The following is a 24,764-nucleotide window of genomic DNA, read 5'->3' as shown; positions in this document are numbered from 1 at the left end:
AGATCCAAACAAGTGGCTGAAGGTATATGAGCGTATAACTAAATTTAACAAATGAGATGACACTGTGTGTTTGGCTAACGTATTTTTCTACTTGGAGGGCACTGCCAAGCAATGGTATGTGAACAATGAGGAAAAGTTCACTAGCTGGGAAGTATTCCAGACAGAACTGCGGAAGTATTTCAACGACACACAACGACAGAAGTGCAAGGCTGGAGATAAATTAAAGTGCAGAGCACAGTGTCCAGGAGAAACTACAGCATCCTACATTCAAGATGTCTTAGAGCTGTGTAAAATAGTGGATCCTACAATGGAGGAGGAAGATAAGGTTGCACATCTCATGAGGGGTGTTGCTGTGGACTTATATCAAGCCCTACTCCTGAAGGAGGTTTCGACAGCAGATGACTTCATAAAACTGTGCCAGTATATCGAGACAATTACAAGCAAGAAGTTTGAACGGCTTCCAAACATCATATCTGTGATGAAGAAAGAAATTGATTTCACACGTGTTCTTCGTCAGATAGTGAGAGAGGAAGTGCAGAAGGCACTTGGATTGCACGGTGAGCAAAAACCCGAGACGCTTCAAGAGGTCATAAGAGAGGAAGTAGAACAGACATTGAACCCAATCTCTCGTCCTTCATTTCCCTTTAAAACAGTAAAAAAGTCAAGACCCAGGTGAAATTACGTTCCTACAATACCGCACTAGGAACCTGTTTGGGCACCAAGGAAGATTGATGTCTAGAGGACCCAGGATAACCAACTAGTATGTCTCCACTGTGGATGACTGGAACATGTGGTGCACTATTGTCGAGAAAGGTGGTGGATGTTTGATGATGCCTGTGCCAGAAGACAGCAGACCGATCTTAGCTGCCGCCAACTCCGGGACGACGGAGAGTAACAAGATGATGTGGGTGCAGGACGACTTAGGTCACCATCGCACAAGCTAGCCACTGGAGAGGACACTCCCCAACACGCCGATCAAGGCCTCCATCGCCGTTCAGAAGTTCCAGCTGATCACCTAGCCGCCGCAACCTGGAAAACTACAGGGTGCGACCTTCCTTGGAGGTGAGGCCGCCAAAGAGAAAAATCCTCCGCTGTTGATCACTACAAAAATGATAGGAAACTACATCAATATCCTCATGGATGGCCAACCAGCCAAAGCTCTTGTGGACTCTGGAGCATCATATTCAGTCATTTCGGAGAAGTACCATCGCCAGTTGCACAAAACCTTATTCATCGCCAACAAAACATCTCTGCTGAAGGTGGCTAATGCGAAATATGTAAAACCTACAGGAAGATGTGTCATTCGTGTGGGTATAAGTGGCTATACATAGCCCTTAGAATTCATCGTCTTACAAGAGTGCAGTCATGACGTCATTCTTGGATGGGACTTTTTGAAAGCTTCTCAAGCAACTATAGATTGTGGTTGCTCGAAGATTATGCTAGATGAGATGAGATACTGTGGACAGGAAGATGTGCATCCAAGTGTGTGGAGATTGTGTGTGCTGGATGAAGTGATCATTCCTGCAGTCAGCGCTAGAAAGGTAACTGTCTCGTGTCAGTCCGTGCATCAGCCCATGGATCTTGTAGTGGAATGTAAGAGAAGCATACAGCTGAAGAGTAACTTGGTCACCCAGCCTCTGTCATCTTGTTTAAGAATGGATTTGGTGAATTGTGGATAGTTAATTGTTGCTGAGAACAGCAGATCCTTCCAAGACACATGTGCATAGCAAATGCTGAGCCATTAATTGCAGAACAGCTGAGCGTCATAGAAACCTCCCATGCCGAGTCTGTGGGTGAAATTAGCACTACCATTATGAGACAAGATCTTCTAGCTCGACTATCACCAGATCACACTAAGAAACAACAGAAGAAGCTACCTGCTATTCTTCAAGAGTTATCTGAATGCTTCAATCCACAGGTGAAGAGCAAATTAGGCAAATCAACGGTGAACACTGGAGACCATCAACCAATAAGCCAGAGAGCATACAATGTGTCAGCAACGGAACGTTGAATAATTCATGACAAGGTAGAGAAAATGAAGAATCACATCATTCAGCCTTCGCAGAGCCCATGGTCATTACGAGTGGTTCTCGTCAGGAAGAAGCGTGGCAGTTGACACTTTTGTGTTGATTACAGGAAGCTTAATAAGATAACTAAAAAGGACATTTACCCTCTTCCACGAATTGATAATACACTAGATTGTCTGAAGGGGGCTAAGTTTTTCTCAACCATGGACATGTACTCGGGGTACTGGCAAATCGAAGTAGATGAGGCTGATCGTGAGAAAACTGCATTCATCACCCCTGAGGGCCTGTATGAGTTTAAGGTAATGCCGTTTGGTTTGTGTAATGCACCAGCAACTTTTGAACAAATGATGGATAATCTTCTGCGGCACCTGAAGTGGACGATGTGTTTTTGTTATTTAGATAGTGTTCTCGGAGACATTTGATGAACACATACAAAGACTGAGGACCGTTCTTAACTGTCTCCAACAAGCCGGACTGAAACTTAATCCAAGAAAGTGTCTCTTTGGAGCAAAAGAAATCAAAATATGTGGGCACCTAGTGTCAAATGAAGGTTTGCGGCCAGACCCAGAAAAGGTGAGAGCTATAATGGAATTTCCTATTCCTAAAAGTATTAGAGATGTGAGAAGCTTCCTCAGATTGTGTTCTTATTACCATCGTTTTATCAAAGACTTTTGTATCAAAGCCAGGCGACTCCAAGAGTTGTTAAAAGCTGATGATAAATTTATCTGGGATGGTGCTCAACAAGATTCTTTCGATGTGCTGCGAAAAGCTCTGTCGACTGACCTTGTACTTGGTCTGTATGATGAGAGAGCACCTACAGAACTACACACAGATGCCAGTGGGTATGGGCTCGGTGCTGTTCTGGTGCAGATTTTGGATGGAAGAGAGAAGGTTACAGCCTATGCTTCTAGGACACATACAAAAGCCGGGAGAAACTACTCAACTACTGAAAGAGAATGTCTTGCTGTGATCTGGGCCATGTGCATATTTCGACAGTATCATAATGGATGGCCATTCACAGCTGTTATAGACCATCATTCACTTTGTTGGTTGACAGGTCTTAAGGATCCAATAGGATGACTCGCCAGGTGGGCACTACATCTTCAAGAGTACCATAGTGTACAAAAGTGGAAGGAAACACCAAGATGCCGACTGTCTCTCAAGAAACCCTGTGCAAGACCATCAAGACTTTGATGAAGATAGTGACTGTCTCGCTGCACTCCAGGATCTCTCTGCTGAGCAGAAGAAGGATGCCAAGATATCTCAAATTATGCTTGCCTTAAATTGGTCAGGGAATGTGAAAGGACTATTAAGGTATTTAATGGATTACTTTACAAGAAAACTTTGATCTGTTGAAAAGAGGTGGCTACCAGTGATTCCTAAACACATGCGCTTAGATATTCTACAGAAATTCCATGACGCACCTGAGGCCAGACATTTAGGATTTATTAAGACATACGACAGGATCCGCAAGAGATTTTTCTGGCCAGGTTTATTTAGGAGTGTCCGTCACTGTGTGTCGCACTGTCGAGAGTACCAGAGGAGAAAGGCAGTTCCTCAGAAACCACCTGGACGACTCATCCAAAACGCCTTTCCAGATTCTTGGGATTGACCTCCTTGGATGATTTCTGACATCTGTTAGTGGCTATTGATGGATTATTATTTGGACTGATTATCTGATGCGCTATGCCATTACAAAACCCGTGAAAACAGCCAAAGCATTTGAGGTAGCCAAATTCATTGCAGAAGACATTGTATTCAAACATGGTGCTCCAAGGTCATTAATTACGGATTGAGGGAAAGTTTTTCAGTCGAATCTTGTGACAAAGATAAATCGTTGTTGCAACATTACTCATCACATGACGACTGCCGACCATCTGCAAACTAATGGGCTTACTGAACGCCTTAACAAGACCTTGGCCAACATGCTATCATTGTTCGTCAATGTTGAGCAGAGCTACTGGGATGAGGTGCTACCTTTTGTGACGTTTGCCTACAACACTGCCAAACAAGACACCACTGGATTTACGCCATTTTTCCTGGTGCATGGGCTGAGGCGATGACGACGATGGACACTGTGTTTCCGTTACATCCTGATGACATGGACAACGACTACATTGGTCAAGTGTTAACCAAAGCTGAGGAAGCTCAGCAGTTATCTCGACTCCACATGCTGCAGGCTCAAGAAAATGATTGCCAAAGGTATGACGCGAGCCACCGCCCTGTTGTCTACTAGCCTGGTGATCTCGTCTGGATCTTCACTTCTGTTCGGAAGGTTGGGCTCTCTGAGATGCTCCTCAGACGCTACTTTGGACCTTATAAGGTTGTAAGACAGTTTTCTGATGTTACAAGTCAAGTTGAAGATTTTGACCCTGACACAAGATGACAAAAGGTCAGAGATACGGTCCACGTCGTTTGAATGGAGCTCTATAAGGATCCTGCAAGCCAGGGTAAATTTGAAGCTCCAGCAGCAGGCAACAAGTGGAAAGGTAATAAAGAACGTAGTGGCAAAGGAATTTCTAAGATGATCACTGCCAGGGAAAACATCAGTCATCAAGAGTTGGAGTATGCAGGACCGATGACTCATTCCCGGACTAGGAGGATGTAACACCAAGACACTGTTCTCTTAAGGAGCGAGCAGTGTCGCAGAAGAAGCCAAGTAGCGCAGTCTCTGTAGTTAGTGGTTATGATACTAGATTGTTGCATGGAGGGTCGTGAGTTCAAATCTCACCTGAACTGTAAAATTTTATTTTCTATATTTGGTTCGAGTACATTCTAAAAGTATCCACAAATGGCAAGAATCATTGTACTGGAATGTTCTTTAGCTGTATATATACAGTATGTGTTCTGGCCGGAGGCAGTCCGCTCTGCCCTCTTGTACGTGCAAGTGCTGAATAAACCTTCATTAAATGAAGTTAGAGTTCGTCATTCATCTACTTACACCTTCCTTTACATGGCAGTATGGTTACATTCTGAACGTTTCTAAGTTTTTAATTTTTTTTAATTTTTGTAATTACAAAAAGAAAAAAAAGGATTTACATATGTGAGTTAGTAATTCATATACCCCACCTTTTACATGTTACAGTAATAGAAATCTTTCTGCGGACTAGGAGGAGTTGTTAAGGTTAAACTTCCTCAGTTTGTTATCAGATTTTACTTTGCTGTCTGTCAGTCTTTTTATATCACTGGGTAGGTGATAAAGAATTTTTGTTTTGGCGTTATGCATCCTATTTTGTGCTAAAGATAACCTTAATGTGGAGTAATGGATGTCATTTTTACTTATGGTATTGTAATTATGTACTTCATTATTCCTTTTCAACTGTAGTGTGCTATTTATTATAAACTGCACGAGGGAATAAAGATACTGTGAAGCAGCAGTCAGAATGCCCAACTCCTTAAACTGATATCTACAAGATGATCGTGAGTGAGAACCACATGTTATTCGTACAGCACGTGTCTGTGCAATGAAGACTTTCTTTTTTAAAGATGAGTTTCCCAGAATATTATTTGATATGACATTATTGAATGAAAGTATGCAAGCTACGTGAAATTACTAATTTGTCTCTTCCCAAGCTTTGCAATGATTCTATGCACAAATGTGTCTAAACTAAGTTGTGTTAGGAGTTCCAAAATGTGTTTTTTCCAGTTTAGATTCTCATCAATACGGACCCCTAAGAATTCTGAAGTTTCCACCCTATTTATTATTCCATTATCTTGTATTACACTTATCGCTGGTGTAGTACCTCTAGATGTGCAGAACTGAATATGTTGTGTGTTTTAAAATTGAGGATATGTCCCTTCACAGAAAACAAGTCAATGATTTTTTTAATAACTTTGTTTACCATTGCTTCTGTTTCTTTATGTATACTTGGATTGATTACAATACTAGTGTCATCTGCAGAAAGAAGTAATACTGTTTGTTGTATACTAAGACAGAAGATCACTTACATATATGAGCAACAGTAGTGGACCTAAGAGTCAACCTTGGGGAACCCCCATATGTGATTTCTCTGTAATCATAATTATATCCGTGCACTATATTGCTTGAATTGCTAAGTACAATTTTCTGCCTTTCATTGGTGAGTTATGACAGTATCTATTGATTCACTGTACCATCAATCCCATAAAATGTCAATTTATCTAGGAGAATACTGTGATTCACACAGTCAGATGCCTTAGAGAAGTCACAGAAAGTACAACCAGAGCCATTTTATTGTTTAATGCTTATAAAATCTGGTGAGTGAATGTGTAAATTGCATTCTCAGTAGAGAAACCCTTCTGAAACCCAAACTGTGATTTGCTGAGGATACCATTGTAGCTAAGGTGAGATACTGTTCTAGAATACATCACCTTCTCGAGAATTTCAGTGAATGGTGCCAGCAGTGAAACAGGTTAGTATTTATAAACATCTCTCGTATTGCCTTTCTTAAAGAGGGGTTTAACAACGGCATATTTCAGTCTCTCTGACAAAATGCCTTGAGTTAGCGATGTGTTACATATTTTGTATAAGACTGGGCTTATTACATGGAAGTGAATCTTTAGTACTTTACTAGAAACACCATCAAAAGTAGGTGAATTGTTATTTTTGAGAGAATGTGACACATTAATATGATTGAATTTTATGAAAGTTTTGCTCTTGAACTGTTTGTCCCTATGCTTTCTTCTGCATTTAAGAAATGATTATTAAATGCATTTGCTACCTGTGACTCGTCGTTTGTAGCCATTCCATTCAGTTCAGTAGTGATATTGTCTTGTACTGTGGCTGGTTGTCCTGTCTCTCGTTTCACTACATTCTATTAGGCTTATGTCTGTTGTCAGAAGTACTGATTTCTGACATTATGTGCATGTTCTTTGATTTTTAATAACCTTTCTTAGTAATTTTGAGTAGTTTTTGTAGTGTATAGCTACTGCAGGATTCCTACTTGTTCTTGGCAAAAGATACATTTCCCTTTTCCTTTCACATGATACTTTAATCACTCCAGTTATCCATGGCTTTTACATGGCTTTTTGGTGTCCTTTCTGATTAGCTGAAGCGGAAAGCTATTTTCAAATAATGATATGAATTTATCGTGGAATAGATAAAAAATTTACATTTGCATATGATTCATTATGAATTACATGCCATGTCATCTCCTGTAAACTATTCTTGAAACATTTGTCATGGAGTCATCAATTACTCTAATAGATTTCCACTGAGGAGTATCCATACTGTAAGGCACAGTGTTATTTATCTTAACTAAATGTACATCATGATCAGATGATGCATTTATTACTGTGTAAACTGTTATTTTCTTGCTTTGAACTTCATCAAAGAAAATATTATCAATTAGGTTCCTACATTCCTTATCCACCCATGTTTGAGATCAAATTGCAAGATCCAGGTTGTTTGTTCTACACAAGTCTAAGCTAACATGGGCTAGTCTGTCTGTAAATAAATTAAACAATGGAAATCCAGGATGGAAATTGCATAATATTAGTAAACAAATTAATATATTCATGTTTCTGGGTTGCTATCCATGTTGCATTAGACTGGATGCTGATTGATGTGTCTGTCTTGGATAACTGATCAAAGTGTACTGTAAAAATTAATGGTTCATGATCTGCTGGTGCACCACTAACAAGTCTGACATCACACATATCTCTAGAAAAATTAACTATAACATTATCCAATAGACATTTTTTCGTGTGGTGCTGTAGTTCATACAATGTCAATCTAGAGATCTTATGGATTAAAAAATATTCTTATAACTTGTTCATTATTGTTGGTCATTTCAGTGTTGAAATCACCATAGACAGTGACTTTTGTTTTAGATTTTAAAATTTTCCTCATAAGCAGCTCAAATCTTTCAAAAACTGTATTATCATCTTCACCTGGAGATCTATGTAAATTAACAATTATGGTATTCTCTGCATTCAGCCTAATATAGCAAAATTCACCATCTAGTTCAGTACATTAAGAGCTGACACATATCTTAGAAAACATTAAAGTTTCTCTAACAAATAAAGGCACCTCCATTCTTTCTTTCACTTCTACCCATAATGTCACCAACTGCATAATCTCTAAGAACGAAATATTCTATCTGATCTTGTCTCATCAAATGTTCTGAAACACTCACAACAACATTTTCAAATGTTGTAGATGTTTTTTTGCGCTGCAGCAACAGAGTTATGTTCACTGTTTATTGTCTGTAAACACTCACCCTTTTGATGTGTGTTGCTTTTAGTATCCAGCTCAAGTGCTGGAGGTTTATTGCCTGTCGTGTCACTGTCTTTTATCCTACAAAAATTGCATCCATTCCTGTTATTATTCAAACCACTACATTCATAGACAGTTTTATTCTATTTGATTTTTTTCGTTGACATGATCACATACTAACCTTTTCCCTTCATAGTTTTGGTGGAACTCATGCTTCTACGTATTAGAATGTGCCAATGTGGCACTGCAGCAAGTACTGTGTCCTTGATTTATTCTTTTCTAGAAAATTCTACAGAGCTCTTTTTTTTTTTTTTTTTTTTTTGTTAGTAAAAGCACAGTACTTGTTTTGTCTGATGATGTACTATACTCTTTGTGATGACCTCAATGTTATTTTCAAAGGTTTATTGAGTACTTCTTGTAATTAAGTGGCTGTGATAACTCTAGGAAAATGTGTTCCTGCTTTTCTAGGGCTGGTAGTATTTCATACAGAAAACAGTAGGTGTGGTTTTGGCCGAGTGATTTTTCCTAAAACCATGTTGTCATTCTATTAATATATTAAATTTATTTATGAAATTAGGCAGTCCTTAAGAAAAAGTTCTCAAGAATTTAAAGACATTTGTCAGTTTTTGCATCATTTTGAAATCTTACCAAGATCTGATCGGATATTTGTGTAGCTATTTTCAGATAATACTTTGTTATAGGTAACAGCATCAGGCTTTTAGTAATTATTGTCTTCCAAGTTATTAATGTGTAAATGAACACTGAAGGTCCCTACACACTTCCTAAGTGCACACATAAAGTTGCTCACATGTCTGTTAACGACTTTCGATACTAGATGAAATGCTGCATCCTCAATCCAGTCACAAATTTTGTTTGACTCTCCCATTTACTCAAACTTTTGTTAATAAGAATTGCTGTGGTACTAAGTCAGTTGTTTTTTGAAATCAAGAAGTATACCATCCACCTGATTGCCTTGATCTATGGCTTTCAGTATGTCATCTGAGAGAAGTGTGAATTGGGTTTCACTTGATCACTGTTTGCAGAATCCATGCTGGTTGGAATAGAGGAGGCCAGTCTGTGCAGAATACATTCAAGATGATGTAATACTGGACATTTGGTGTGTGAATGACTTCTATTACCTTTCTTGTAGGTGGATTTAACATATGCTTTCCTCCAACCTCTGGGTACAGCTTTTTGTTCCAAATATCTGTGGTCTGGTTTTGTTAATTCTCTATGGAATCTGACAAGAATTCCAGTAAGCCCTGGAGCATTGTTCCATTTTAGAGATATCAGCAATTTCTCAATACTACTGACACTAATATCTTAGCAATGTTATAAAAATTAAACTAGGGCACCACTCCTGAATCTTCTTTAGTGAATGAACATTTTAATGTGGAGTTCAGCATTTGTAGTTTTGCTTTGCTAACCTCATTTCAATTTCTGAGTTATCCAGGAATGTCTGGACACTTAACTTTGATGTCACTACCAACTTCATACAACATGAATTTTAAGGGTTTTGTGAGAGGTCTTTAGTATGATTGTGCCTTGGTAGTTGTTGGATGTTTCATGCATTGCCCTTTTCAGAGCTAAACACATTTCATTCAGCATCTCTTTCAGTACTTTACAGTGACTGTATGCTATTGGTGGTGAGAGGGAGTTCTTGTCGTCTTGCGAAAGCAGAGGGAGCCTCAACTACAAAGTGAAAATTGGTATGAAGGACAGCTATGTGAGGAGCATTCTGTATTTAGAATCAATAGCTCCTCCTTAAAAGAAAATGGTATTATGGAAGTCAATTAATGAAAATAAATCACCTGTCCAGTTACTGATTACACTGGCAGTAAAATGCAAGGAGTTTGAAGTATTAGTTACCTTCTTGCCTCACTGAAGAAAATTGCACTGCAGTTCCAATTATCAAATCATTCAACTGATAAAAAATTACAGATGTAAAGAAAAGGGATTACGTAACTGCAAGTAATAGGGTGAAGACCAGTGAACATGATGGAGTAGCTGTTATCTCTTATGGTGATTGCATGTTAGAACCAGCCTGTCTTTCAGCATTAGTTTATCATAGACCTCGGCTGCAGCTGAGTATTGTATGTGATAAAAGCACAGATAAAAAAAGGAGGTTGCCTGGTATAAGTTTTATTACAGTTTTGAAATAAGCATTTTGTTGACAAATGAATTATGTTGTGAAACCCAGCTTGCTTTTTATTAAATATATGCAAAAGACAACGGGAAACGGTTCAGTTGGTACTGTGGCTGAGACACCGGACTCATATTGAGGAAGAGTGTGGTTCTGATCCCTCACAGACCACCTTTATGTAAATTTTCTGTGCTCCCACTAAAACATTTGAGTCGTGTGTCTTGTGGTGTCTCCACCACACCCTCAGGTCTCTCTCTCTCTCTCTCTCTCTCTCTCTCTCTCTCTCTCTCTCTGCTGCTCACTCACTCACTCAACGTACAAAAGAGTTAGTTCCACAGCAATGCTTATATACAAAGGTGTGATCACATGGGGGAGTCAGACATAATCAGATGTAATGTAATATGCACAATAGGTCAGAATAGTGAATTTGTAGGATTACACCATCATAGAGTAATCAGTGATGACCATTAAATGCTTATTCGTATCATCCACCTCTACAGTTTCATTGCCCTCCCTTTATGTTTCCCAAATGCCAAATCTCTTCTGCATTCACCCAACCAACCTTATCTGAGACATCTGCCCTACTGCTCAAGTCACAGCATTCAGAGAAAGTTTAGCAGATGTGTATATGTTCTCTTATAAGTAGAGGGGCAGCAGCAGGGGCAACAGTCTGGATGACTGACTGATCTGGCCTTGTAACACTAACCAAAACGGCCTTGCTGTTGTGGTACTGCGAACTGCTGAAAGCAAGGGGAAACTACAGTTGTAATTTTTCCCGAGGGCATGCAGCTTTACTCTATGATTAAATGATGATGGCATCCTCGTGGATAAAATATTCCGGAGGTAAAATAGTCCTCCATTCGGATCTCCGGGCGGGGACTACTCAAGAGGATGTCGTTATCAGGAGAAAGAAAACTGGCGTTCTACGGATCGGAGTGTGGAATGTCAGATCCCTTAATCGGGCAGGTAGGTTAGAAAATTTAAAAAGGGAAATGGATAGGTTAAAGTTAGATATAGTGGGAATTAGTGAAGTTCGGTGGCAGGACAAACGAGACTTTTGGTCATGTGAATACAGGGTTATAAATACGAAATCAAATAGGGGTAATGCAGGAGTAGGTTTAATAATGAATAAAAAAAAAATAGGAGTGCAGGTAAGCTAAGCATAGTGAACGCATTATTGTGGCCAAGATAGACACGAAGCCCATGCCTACAGTAGTACAAGTTTATATGCCAACTAGCTCTGCAGATGATGAAGAAATTGATGAAATGTATGATGAGATAAAAGAAATTATTCTGGTAGTGAAGGGAAATGAAAATTTAATAGTCATGGGTGACTGGAATTCAACAGTAGGAAAAGGAAGAGAAGGAAACATAGTAGGAGAATATGGATTAGGGCTAAGAAATGAAAGAGGTAGCTGCCTGGTAGAATTTTGCACAGAGCATAACTTAATCAATGATAGCTAACACTTGGTTCAAGAATAATGAAAGAAGGTTGTATACATGAAAGTACCCTGGAGATACTAGAAGGTTTCAGATAGATTATATAATGGTAAGACAGAGATTTAGGAACCAGGTTTTAAATTGTAAAACATTTCCAGGGCCAGATGTTGACTCTGACCACAATCTATTGGTTATGAACTGTAGATTAAAACTGAAGAAACTGCAAGAAGGTGGGAATTTAAGGAGATGGGACCTGGATAAACTGAAAGAACCATAGGTTGTACAGAGTTTCAGGGAGAGCATAAGGGAACAATTATCAGGAATGGGTGAAAGAAATACAGTAGAAGAAGCATGGGTAGCTGTGAGGGATGAAATAGTGAAGGCAGCAGAGAATCAAGTAGGTAAAAAGACGAGGGCTAGTAGAAATCCTTGGTTAACAGAAGAGATACTGAATTTAATTGATGAAAGGAGAAAATATAAAAATCCAAAAAATGAAGCAGGCAAAAAGGAATACAAACGTCTCAAAAATGAGATCGACAGGAAGTGCAAAATGGCTAAGCAGGGATGGCTAGATGGCAAATGTAAGGATGTAGAGGCTTATCTCATGAGGGGTAAGATAGATACTGCCTACAGGAAAATTAAAGAGACCTTTGGAGAAAAGAGAACCAGTTGCATGAATATCAAGAGCTCAGATGGAAACCCAGTTCTAAGCAAAGAAGGAAAAGCAGAAAGGTGGAAGGAGTATATCGAGGGTCTATACAGGGGCGATGTTCTTGAGGACAATATTATGGAAATGGAAGAGGATGTAGATGAAGATGAAATGGGAGATATGATACTGCGTGAAGAGTTTGACAGAGCACTAAAAGACCTAAGTCGAAACAAGGCCCCGGGAGTAGACAACATTCTGTTAGAACTACTGACATCCTTGGGAGAGCCAGTCCTGACAAAACTCTACCATCTGGTGAGCAAGATGTATGAGACAGGCGAAATTCCCTCAGACTTCAAGAAGAATATAATAATTCCAATCCCAAAGAAAGCAGGTGTTGACAGATGTGAAAATTACCGAACTATCAGATTAATAAGTGACAGCTTCAAAATACTAACACGAATTCTTTACAGACGAATGGAAAAACTGGTAGAAGCTGACCTCAGGGAAGATCAGTTCGGATTCCGTAGAAATGTTGGAACACGTGAGGCAATACTGACCCTATGACTTATCTTAGAAGAAAGATTAAGGAAAGGCAAACCTATGTTTCTATCATTTGTAGACTTAGAGAAAGCTTTTGACAATGTTGACTGGAATACTCTCTTTCAAATTCTGAAGATGGCAGGGGTAAAATACAGGAAGCAAAAGGCTATTTACAATTTGTACAGAAAGCAGATGGCAGTTATGAGAGTCGAGGGACATGAAAGGGAAGCAGTGATTGGGAAGGGAGTGAGACAAGGTTGTAGCCTTTCCCTGATGTTATTCAATCTGTATATTGAGCAAGCAGTAAAGGAAACAAAAGAAAAGTTTGGAGTAGGCATTAAAATCCATGGAGAAGAAATAAAAACTTTGAGGTTTGCTGATGACATTGTAATTCTGTCCGAGACAGCAAAGGACTTGTAAGAGCAGTTGAACGGAATGGACATTGTCTTGAAAGGAGGGTATAAGATGAACATCAACAAAAGCAAAACGAGGATAATGGAATGTAGTCGAATTAAGTCGGGTGATGCTGAGGGAATTGGATTAGGAAATGAGACACTTAAAGTAGTAAAGGAGTTTTGCTATTTGGGGTTGAAGTAGAGAAGATGTAAAACATAGACTGGCAATGGCAAGGAAAGTGTTTCTGAAGAAGAGAAATTTGTTTACAACGAGTATTGATTTATGTGTCTGGAAGTCGTTTCTGAATGTATTTGTATGGAGTGTACCCATGTATGGAAGTGAAACATGGACAATAATTAGTTTAGACAAGAAGAGAATAGAAGCTTTTGAAATGTTAGATGGGTAGATCACATAACTAGTGTGGAGGTATTGAATAGAATTGGGGAGAAGAGAAGTTTGTGGCACAACTTGACTAGAAGAAGGGATCGGTTGGTAGGACATGTTCTGAGGCATCAAGGGATCACCAATTTAGTACTGGACGGCAGCGTGGAGGGTAAAAATTGTAGAGGGACACCAATAGATGAATACACTAAGCAGATTCAGAAGGATGTAGGCTGCAGTAGGTACTGGGAGATGAAGAAGCTTGCACAGGATAGAGTATAGAGAGCTGCATCAAGCCAGTCTCAGGACTGAAGACCACAACAACAACAAGTAGAGTTACATTGTCAATACTTTTACAGTGAGCATATCTTCTGCTCAATGCATATTCTATGAAGTAAATGTAATTCCTAAGGTTGGTTTTATGATTCATGGAAGGGTTATTTCAGTTTCAGTTTGCAATAACAATCCAGGATAAAACATTTGCAACTTCTAGGCTTGTTAATTCTAGGTGAAAAATTAAACTTTTGATGATCTCCACCATCATCTTTGTCAGCGATGACTGGCTGTCATGGCTTGTGCTGTGGTGGACTTGTGTAGCCCATGGACAGCTTCTCATTGGTTGGCATATGTCATTATGCTGTCATGGATGATGTTAAAGTCTGTGCTGGTGGCACCACCACTGTCATAGGAGTGCAAACAATTTGGCAAATTGCTCTATTTATTCTCTGCATCGAAAGCTTTTTTCCACTCACTGCTAAGATTATTTCCGGTGTTGAAGTTGTTCCCAGGGACAAAAATTTTGTTTTGCCCAGTGGTATATTGTGTTTCTTTGTGAGACAGTGCTCACCAACTTTTGATTTCTCAAGTTCCCAATTTTTTATGTGGCTTTGACGTTCTGCACAGCGATCGGAAATTGTACAGATGGACTAATCAGTGTAGTTTCCTCTGCACTCACAAGTGATGATATAAATCCCTGTGTCTGTGAGGATTGTCATTAATTGGGTACAGCATCTTATTTATTTTCTTAGTTTATCAGAAAGTAGGTCTATTTCTCATCTTTCCAGGTCTGTGCCTATTTTGCTAGATGTAGTACCACAGGTTGCAAGGAGCACAATCAGTGTCTCACCACGTGATTGTTCAACATTTTCATGTTAATTTTTCTTGGAGAGCACGACCTTTATATCACATGCTCTGTAGCCATTCATTGGGACATATAATTCAGATGTTTACTTTCAGACACCAAGTGGTGCTCATCAGAAATAGTTTTAGCTTGGTATATCAGTCTATTTTAAATGGCTGTCCTCAAGGTTGTATGGCCGAAATTCTGAATGCTGAGATATAAAATCAACTGAGATATAAAATCAGCTTGCAGTACACAGAGTGGCCTTGGTCCCCATCTGTCTCACTCAGATTGTAACTATATTATTACGGCCTGTTACGTTTTATGCTAAAAAGTACTGGTACTTTTCTGTCTTCTTTCTTGGCTATGGTAATATTTGCTTGACTTACTCAGGAGACAAAGCTGCTTACCTGAAGTCAATAATAGACGAACTAACATTGACTAAACCTATTGTAATTTCCCCTTGAGTGGTGGTTATTCTGTAAGCTTTTCTTTTGCTTGACCAACATATTCTTTTCTCTCCATCTTGACAGTGAACTGGTTGTTTCACTCCTTCCTGTTTATGTGGTCAAGTAATAGGTCAAGAGTCAAGAGCTTCAGCGAAACGTGGCCAGTCCGTAAACATGTCATCAACATAATGATAAAATGAAGATGGTTGAAATGGAACAAAATGCATGTTCCTCAAAACATTCTATCAAGAAATTAGCCAGTACTGGAAACTGTGGAGAACCCATAGCCATTCCATCAGTCACTTCATACAATTTATGTCATTACCATCTCTTTTTATCTACATGTCTCTCACCACTTGACTGGGAGTGAGTTGGTATGACCACAGCAGCTCATCAAAGAGCTCATCACAGCATTGTAATGGCAAAACAGACCAAAAAATTGAATGTCTTGCAGTTATGCTAAGAATGGTGTTATCTAATGGAACAGAACAGAACGTACTGTTATGAAGCCCTCAGACAAGAACCTATATGGAAGAACTAATTTTTTCCTGAATAGAGGATTAAATTCACTCTTATACTATGCACTGTGCCTACTGTGGATATTATTAGTGAAATGCAACAGACAGTGATACATCTCACACAGGACATCACTGATGGCGTACAAGTTGCCACAAGTTGTGTCTTAAACATAGCCAAGCCTCCCAAGTCAAACAATAACAGAGCGGAGACGGATGGAATTCCTGCATTGCAAAGAGATAAAGGTCTTATTGTGATTCCAGTTGCAAAGGGAAATACCACTGATGTTCTTTGGAGAACAATACATACAAGTGCCTAAAATGGATCCCTACCCTTTCATACAGCAGAAAAATGGTGGAGTTGCTGAAGAATTTTTGTGTATGGGGTGAAGAACTATACCTCCAAGGTGAAACAGATTATCTCAAATCACAAAGAAGGTGTCTCATTGACACATATTGATAGTGTCATTGACACACAATGTTAGTGCTGTTGGTCCTCCCATCTACTTGCAGCCAAGTATCTGACCAAGTTAATGACTCCCATAGCTGACTGCTATGAACACCACATTAAAAACTATCATATATTCATTTAGAAAATCAAACAAATTACAGTTGGTCCAAATAATATTTTATTCAGTCTGGATGGACTTTATGTACAAAAGTTAATATGGAAGACAATTGAAAATGTTGGCAGAGCACTTTTTTTGTTGTTGTAATTATAAAGTTGTTCCAACCTTCTTTGACCACAACCTACTTCTTGTATGGCAGTAAATTTTGTGAAATGACTGATAGAATAGCTATCAGTTTGCTATTGTCTCAAACTGTTGGCTAACTTCTTTATGGAACATTTCAAGGAACACACGTGAAATTTGGTTCAATTTCACCCAAACACCTAAGAAGAAAAAAGTCTTGGCTTCAGGTACCGGCAATTTTTAATATCCCTAGTGAGTGCAGAACAACTACATGAATCAGTCCATGTATACCATATCCTACAGCTGTGTAGAATATCAATGGCACATTAAAAGCCAAGAACTTGAGAAATCAGGAGCTGCTGATCACAACCTCGTATAAATAAATATAAAATTCTGCTTGGTGGAACAAAACTTATTTTTTAGAGTTGTACATTCTGCAGTTGTATTACTAATGTGGCTGTAGAAATTAGAATGTGTGAGAGCAACTTCAACAGTGAATATAATTTTAGTGGTGCATGGGTGCAAGATCTCGATGCAGAGAAGAAACAGAGAAATTTGCCAAATTGCTTACACTCCTAGCAGCTGTGGTGGCACCAACAGTGCACGCTTTGAAACTATCTGTTGCAGCATGCCAATGTAAGCTGACCAGTCAGAAACCATCCTGAAGCTGCAAAATCCACCACAGCAGCAGCCACAGTGCTCAGTTGCTCCTGGAAAATGCAATGGTGGTAAATGTCAAAAGTTTAAGGTTTTACCCAGAACTGATACGAGAAGAAGTTCAAGAATGTGTTATTCATTTTCAGATATTTGCATATCATATAGAATGTATTTCCTTAATCTATAATTTCTATGGTATTATCTTCATTTTTAGATATGATTTGATGCCCAGCAGCTATAAGAAATATTATTCTAAATAATTCACTGAATTTCAATTTCATGACATAAGCTGCAATGGGTATTACCCAATTGTAAAGACATACGAAAATTTGTACCAGGTTCAAGTCCTGGTCAGGCAAAAATTTTCATATCTCACAACTGTGTAATTCATGTATATCCACTGCACTGATGTCATGAAATTTGCATTCAGTAAATAATTTGGAAGAATTTTCTTCATTCTCATTTTTTTATTTGTTGTTTTGTTTCTTGGCCACTATTTCTCGTAAGAAGGTATTTCTTCTCATTTTTGTTTTGTATTATTACCTCCTACACCAGGAAATTTTCTCACATTTTTTTCTCAACTGATGTTTGTCTATCTTTAGTGCATTAAGTGATTAGTGAAATGTGAACTTATTTTATTTTGTTATATCTCTATAGTAATCTAACAAAAAAATTCTTTTTTGTGGCATAGTCTACAGTTTACATTGTGTGCTCATTACATTTCTGTGCCATTGTATGACATCACATTGTCTCACCCAGATTGTAACTAAATTTTTATGGCTTGTTACATTGTATGCTAAAAAGTACTAGTACTTTTCTGTCTTCTTTCTAGGCTATGGTAATACTCACATGACTTACTCAGGAGACAAAGCTGCTTTCCTGAAGTCAATAATAGAAGAACTAACATTGACTAAACCTGTTGTAATTTCCCCTTCTATGAGTGGTGGTTATTCCGTAAGTTTTTTGGGAAAATACGCTGACCTCATATCTGGTTATGTGCCTGTAGCTCCAGTGGCCTCAGATTCTGTACCAAAAAGCGTTCTCCAGCATATTGAGGTATGTTTTATGTCTCCCTCTTCCATGAATGATAAAATTGAAAATCACCTTAAAACATCAATTGTTTCTCTTTTAATGTTGCATACTTTTTCAAGAGTGAAATCATTTCTTGCATAACTGGTGAAGGCAATTGGAGCTTATATTTTTGGTTAAAAAATGGAGTGATAAACCATTCACCAACAGATGGTTTTCTAATGACATGTTAGCTTACCAAGCAAAAATCATTAATTTAACAATTTCACAGAGTCTAGTTTCACAAAGATTTATGCATAAGGTACAATGCTCTTTTCTGTATACATAGTTACAACCAAGGTAAATGATAATGCCAAAACTAATTGTACATTACGTATTCACATTTCATCAATTGTCGTTGCACACACCACACACGTCTTTGGACACAAAATATCCATTTTGTTCATTGCCAAATGGTTGATCAAGGTGCAGTTTTGTCTGAATGTGTTATATTATGTTAGAAGATTTAAAAAGATTGTCCTACTACTTTAAATTGTGTTTGATCACCATCACATTTTCAAGAAAATATTAGACTGTGGTCAGTTAACTTGAGGAGTGGCGCATAGGAAAAACCAACTGTATAACTAACAAACCTGAACTTTATGTTTGAAGTGACATTGTTTTAGAGGCTGTATGTTTGTGTTAATTTCATATTACATGAGTTTAAGAAGGGTGCCATTAACTCACAACTCATATGCCTCAAGTACCAGCAAAATACAGTGTGTTTTACTGGCATTATTACATCTGAGACTCAATACCCAGTTTGCTTATCAGAATCTGAAACACAAATAGAGGACATTTTAATATCAAACTGCTAATGACATAAACTAATTCCATCCAATCCTCAGAAGAGTTGTCATTTACTGAGGAAAAAGACATATTCAACAGGGACTGAGGTGTCCAGTGCATCAGACTTTACCGCAACTGTACTACTCGTTCCTTCACTTTAACTGTATCTCTTCAAGTTAGCTGTGCACTGTGACAGATGCCTGCCTTCCATGTCCAGCTAGCAGAATTAAGCAGCTGTGGTGTCTCCTTAGCTTCCCAGAGTTCTTCAGGGGAATGAAAGTTTCTTTTCTGTATGATATGCTCCACACTGTTACAGAGAGCATGCTGAGACAAAGATTATCAGTATACGACAGCTAGTTCAATGCAATACTGATATTGTACGTAGGTAAAGGAGGATGCAGAACTGGCTGTTGAAAGTAAGTTGTAAATCAGGTGTAGCTTCTTTAAAGGGCTGACAATGACATTTTCATACACTATAATAATGACTCACGTTGTCATCTTCTTCATGGGCCATCAGTATCTCATGTGTGCTTGCTGTATGTACTCCCATCAGACTGTGATGTATTTTTATGTCACAGCCCTATTTATATCAGAGTTTTGCTCCTGACACTCACTGCCCCCTTTGTCACATGTAAGTTTTTTTGTACATATGCCATTATCTTGTGAAATGCACTTTTCCTTGATGTTTTCTGCGTATTGGATGAAAAGCCTACAAGAGTCGTTACAGGTGTAGTGCCAGAACTCAGTTCTTGCTTACACTGAAATATATACGCTTGTTTATAAGATTTGTAACATCCGTGTTTCAATTTATTCCTTAATTGTTCTGTACCAAAAACTTGGAGCCTGTGCCATAATACTGGTTTTGTCATGTCTCATGCCATGATTGTTTTCTGGGCATCACTTAGTGATAGCTGATTTCGTTGGCTGTTTTAATGAAGTGCATCATTGATGCTCATTGCACACCTCCTCTCCTCTATCACCAAATTTTTCTTGGAGTAGCCCAGTTTGCAAGAAATTGCCCATCATTATGCATGATTATACAAATTAAACATGTAACCTATCATAGTAAATATATATTTTTTACATTTAACTGTACAGCAAACAATTTCTAATTCTGTAAATAATCTTCATTATAAAATCCTATTTCTTGCATCAGGGAGCGTCCTGTAATCCTTCGTCCACGCGACTGACACAATCTAGGACTCTTTGTTGGTATTGTCAGCTGCATCAGTAAAGAATGTCAGCAGATAATCATTTTTTTTAAAATCAGTCATTTTTTGTTTTGCTGCTTGGTAAATTTTATAGTTTCAGTAGTTTTGCGCATTTGCTAGTTCACTCTTTTCACCATGGATAGATCTGTAATAAGGAAAAAGAAAGTCTTAGATGTTGACAGCTCTTCTACATCTTTGGTCATCTGGTAACCAGAGAAACATAAAACCAGGATCAAGCATGGTCCAACATAACCGCCGCTATAAAGAAGAATATATAAATGTCAGAGTAATGTGGCCAGGTGAGGTGGCAAGCCTACAGCAAAATGTTTGGTGTTCTGCAAAGTGCTGTTAAATTGGTAAATGAGCCTGTGGTACTGTATTTAACAACCTGAAAAGGCATTTGGAATGAAACCACCACAGTGTCTTTCAAAACCCATGAGAGTATTTTCAACATCTGTGCACTATCATTCAATCATCTTCTGTCTTGATGAAAAAATCGATAAAACCTTGGCATCATTCAAATTTCTGAAATGGTTGCCATGAAACAGAAACCCCGTAACATCAGCAAAGAACTTATTTTCCTGGCATACACAGAAATTGTTGCTACTGGAAGCAGTTGAACGGCTTTCAAAAGTACCTTTGTCAAATGATACAGTTCATCATAGGGATTGTGGTTATGGTTGAAACAACCAAGTTTTGGTTGTGTTGGTTTTTTCGATGCTAATTTAACCTGACTGTTAAAACCACTAAAAAACAGTTTCTTAAATAGCTAATGTTTGGTTTTGTTTCCTATTATTTGTTGTAATAAACGTAGGAATTGAACAGAGATTTAAAAATTTAGCCTTCCTCAGTTTGAAGATATGTAGGATCAAAATATTAAATTAAATAGGCAAATAAAAGAAGACTTAGTTTGCTCACTGTTCACTGCTTTTCTCGAGAAGTGATAAGTAGTTGAATTTCTCTTACTGATTGTAATGATTTGAAAACTCTGCTCAAAAACATTTTGTAATAAAGAAACATACCACTATTTGGGCATTATGAATAGTCAGTAGTAAAGTGTGAAAACTGATGTTGAATAAATCTGTTTTTCATGTTAACTTGTCAATTTTCAAGACCACAAGTGGATAAAGGCATATTATGTAGACATGAATAGCAGATCAGCTACTTTCTATTTTTATCGTAAACTATGAATGAGTTTTTAAGTCTTAAGTTTTCTCCTCGCGTGATATCGCAAGCTTGTTGTGGCTCCTCCCATTTTTAATCTTTTAAAGCAAATGGTGCATTTTACTTTGTTGGTACCATACTTCGGAAAATACTTCCAGATTAGGGATGGTACCATTCTGTAATACAAGTGATGTCAGACGATGACAGTGAGAAACCACCATACAGAGCAGATGGGCAAGTCATGCATACTGCATGCACATGTATACCATCTAATAGGCCACACAATATGGTAACGTTACAGTATTGTCTCAGCAGCGCTGAAACATTTCTTATCCCATGTGTTTGTTGCTTGTTTCTGTCAGCATTGTCATGAAAATAGAATATTTGCTTATCCCATTTTCTGTTATAACCCAATATTTCAAACCAATGGAAACTTTATGTATAAAAAAGGTTTATTTAAAAACCATAAATTTTAGCACTGTTGCTATAGCTAATTGGCATTTTTCAAACAATGGAAAATCTTGGATGGAATGTAACAATATTGTGAAAAGGAAGGTTGCTACTCACCATATAGTGGAGACGCTGAGTCACAGATAGGCCCAATGAAAAGACTATCACAGATATAGCTTTTGCCCAGTAAGGCCTTTGTCAAATTAGACGACAAGCGCTCCCTCCAACCCCCCCCCCCCCCCCCCCCATGCTGAAACAGGAAAATTAAAGTATCTGTAGATATCGTTACACACACACACACACACACACACACACACACACACACACGCATGACTGCACACTCAGTTGAGTGTGGCCTCAGTTGCATGAGACTGCAGTTGTGTGTGTGAGTTGCATTTGCATGAGTATGTATGTAAGTGTTTGTCGTCTAATTTTGACAAAGGCCTTACTGGCTGAAAGCTGTATTTGTAACAGTCTTTATGTTGTACCTGCGCGCGACTCAGCATGTCTGCTATGTGGTAATTGATATTTTTTTTCTCTTGCCTGGTTATTAGTAAGCAATTAAAAAAAAAGCCTGTTATAACTCAGGCGAAAGAAATACAGGTAAATACCAGTTACTCAGAACTAAAATAATGGTATCAGTTTTAAACATTCAGTTTTTCCTGTCCCTAGTTCATTGGCTTATTATGGACACGTCAGTTGCTTTTCAAAGTAATGTTATAGAAAACAAACACGATAATTTGCGCTGCAGTTAGAGTACTGATATTTCTGGCAAACCTCAATTATTATCTCTTGTGAGATTTGTTGTAGATTGAAAATTACTGAGCAGTACCTATTTTGTCAAGAACTGGAAACAACAATCACGGGAGCTGATGTATTTGGTGCTGCTGAGAGTTTCTTTCAAGGTAATGGATTCAAGTGGATGGACTGCATTGCTGTATGTACTGATGGCACTGCTGCAATGACAGAAAATATAAAAGGGTTTCTAACTTCTGTTCAGAATAAAAAGCCATAATTAACAACAACTCATTACTTTGTAGATAGAGAGGCTCTAATGGTGAAGACTATGGATGGAAATCGTTTGTGTTATGTCATTCTAACAGCTGTTTTAATGATAAGCTACGTAAAAACTTGTATAAAATCGTGTGTGTTTGAGAAACTCTTTAAAGAAATGGGTGCAGATCGTAAAGCATTATTATTCCAGAACAATTTTCATTGACTTTCCAAAAGAAAAATATCTACTAGATTTCAAGAATTGAAAGACAAACTACTTGCATTTTTCTAAAATAATAATAATAATTTGATTTATTGAGCTTGTGTACCTTTACAATATTTCCAAATTTACTTACACACAGATGATATGAAATGATTATATCATCAAGCAATAAAATCAGCACATTTTTTAAAACACTCTTCCTTTGGACCTCAGCTATAGGAGAGAATGATCTAACTGTATCTCCAACTATGGCTACCACACCAAGTGAATTGAACGCAGAAGAAAAAGTCAGATAAAGGAACGCGTAAAAGGACGCATATCTGGATTACAAGCAGGGCTACCAAAAAATTTCTCTCAACCTTGACTACTGGCCAGGAGAGGTTGATTGTACCTGACAAGGAAGACATCTCAAAAACAGAATTGAACACCTCTGAAAAAGAGCAACATATCAGAATATCATTGAATACAGTCCTGAGATTGAAATTTAAAGAAACTGATCCCGACGTTTTTCAGATCTCAATAAAAAGTGAATATCCAGATATTACAAATACAGCAGTATCTCTTTTATGCCCTTCTCAGCATCCTACGTGTGTGTGTGTGTGTGTGTGTGTGTGTGTCTTTACATTGGAGAATATAAAATATGACTACAGGTCTTACCTCCTTATGTGGATGGTGAGATGAGAGTGTGTCTTTCAAGAGTTTGTCTGTGTGGCATAATAGCACCTCTGCTAACAAAAACATTCAACCAGTCTTTGAACAGGGATGCTTTTGTGATGTTTTGAATTATGCCAAAGTCAGACCTCTGTTCAGAAAGGCTTGAGGAAAGAAATGGGAAACTATCAGCGTATTTCTATTCTTCCGGTCCTATCAAAAGTGTTGGAGAAAGTAGCCTGCAAACAGGATCAAAACCTTTATTGTAAAAAATGATATTATCATAAGTAACCAATTTTTCTTTCAACCAGGAAAAAAACACTCTGGATGCAGTAAATAACTTTATTGAAAAGATAGGCAAATCATTGGGTCACAGGAGTAAAGTTGCATATATATTCTGTGACCTCATAAAAGCATTTGACTCCTTGAACCATGACTTGCTTACCTACAAATTAGACAGATATGGGATGAAGGACACTGCTCTAAATTACCTAACATCATACTTACACAACAGAAAACAAAGGGTAACTATCACCTCAGATGTGGTGAATTATTATTATAAACGAAGTGCAGTATCACAAGGTGTGTGTCAAAGCTCCATTTTGGGGCCAGTCCTTTTCCTGTTCTACATACATGACTTACCCATAAATATAAATTCCCCATCAGTTCTATCTACAGATGATACTTCTGTTTTAATTGAAGATGATGGTGCAGAAAAAATTCCAAGCTCCAGCGTAAGCACACTGGATACTTTAGAAAACTGATTCCAGTTAAATGGGTTGAAACTGAACTTTGAAAAAAACCCATATGGGACATTTCAAAACCAAAACTCAAAATATGTGGACCTTAAAGTACAACGTAACAATCAACCTATGGAAGAAGTTGACGCAGTCAAATTCCTCGGACTAAATGTGGACAAGAACCTAAGCTGGAATACACATATTGACTTCCTATCAAACAAAATAAGCAGTTTTACATTTGCAATGCAAATACTAGCAATTCCACTGACT

General features: G+C 38.1%; 1 protein-coding gene across 1 annotated transcript in view; it reads left to right on the top strand.

Moving 5' to 3' along the window:
* LOC126175381 (putative protein-lysine deacylase ABHD14B) overlaps positions 1-24,764 on the top strand; it is a 66,564-nt gene that overhangs the window by 27,924 nt on the left and 13,876 nt on the right. Inside the window, exon 4 of the mRNA XM_049922155.1 lies at positions 18,038-18,261. Within this exon, the coding sequence (XP_049778112.1) occupies positions 18,038-18,261 (224 nt within the window). The remainder of the gene's footprint in view (positions 1-18,037; positions 18,262-24,764) is intronic.

Source organism: Schistocerca cancellata, chromosome 3 (assembly GCF_023864275.1).
Source record: "Schistocerca cancellata isolate TAMUIC-IGC-003103 chromosome 3, iqSchCanc2.1, whole genome shotgun sequence".
In the NCBI taxonomy this organism is placed as follows: Eukaryota; Metazoa; Arthropoda; class Insecta; order Orthoptera; family Acrididae; genus Schistocerca; species Schistocerca cancellata.
The sequence above is the reverse complement of the archived record's forward strand: the minus strand, read 5'-3'. Positions and strand labels throughout refer to the sequence as shown.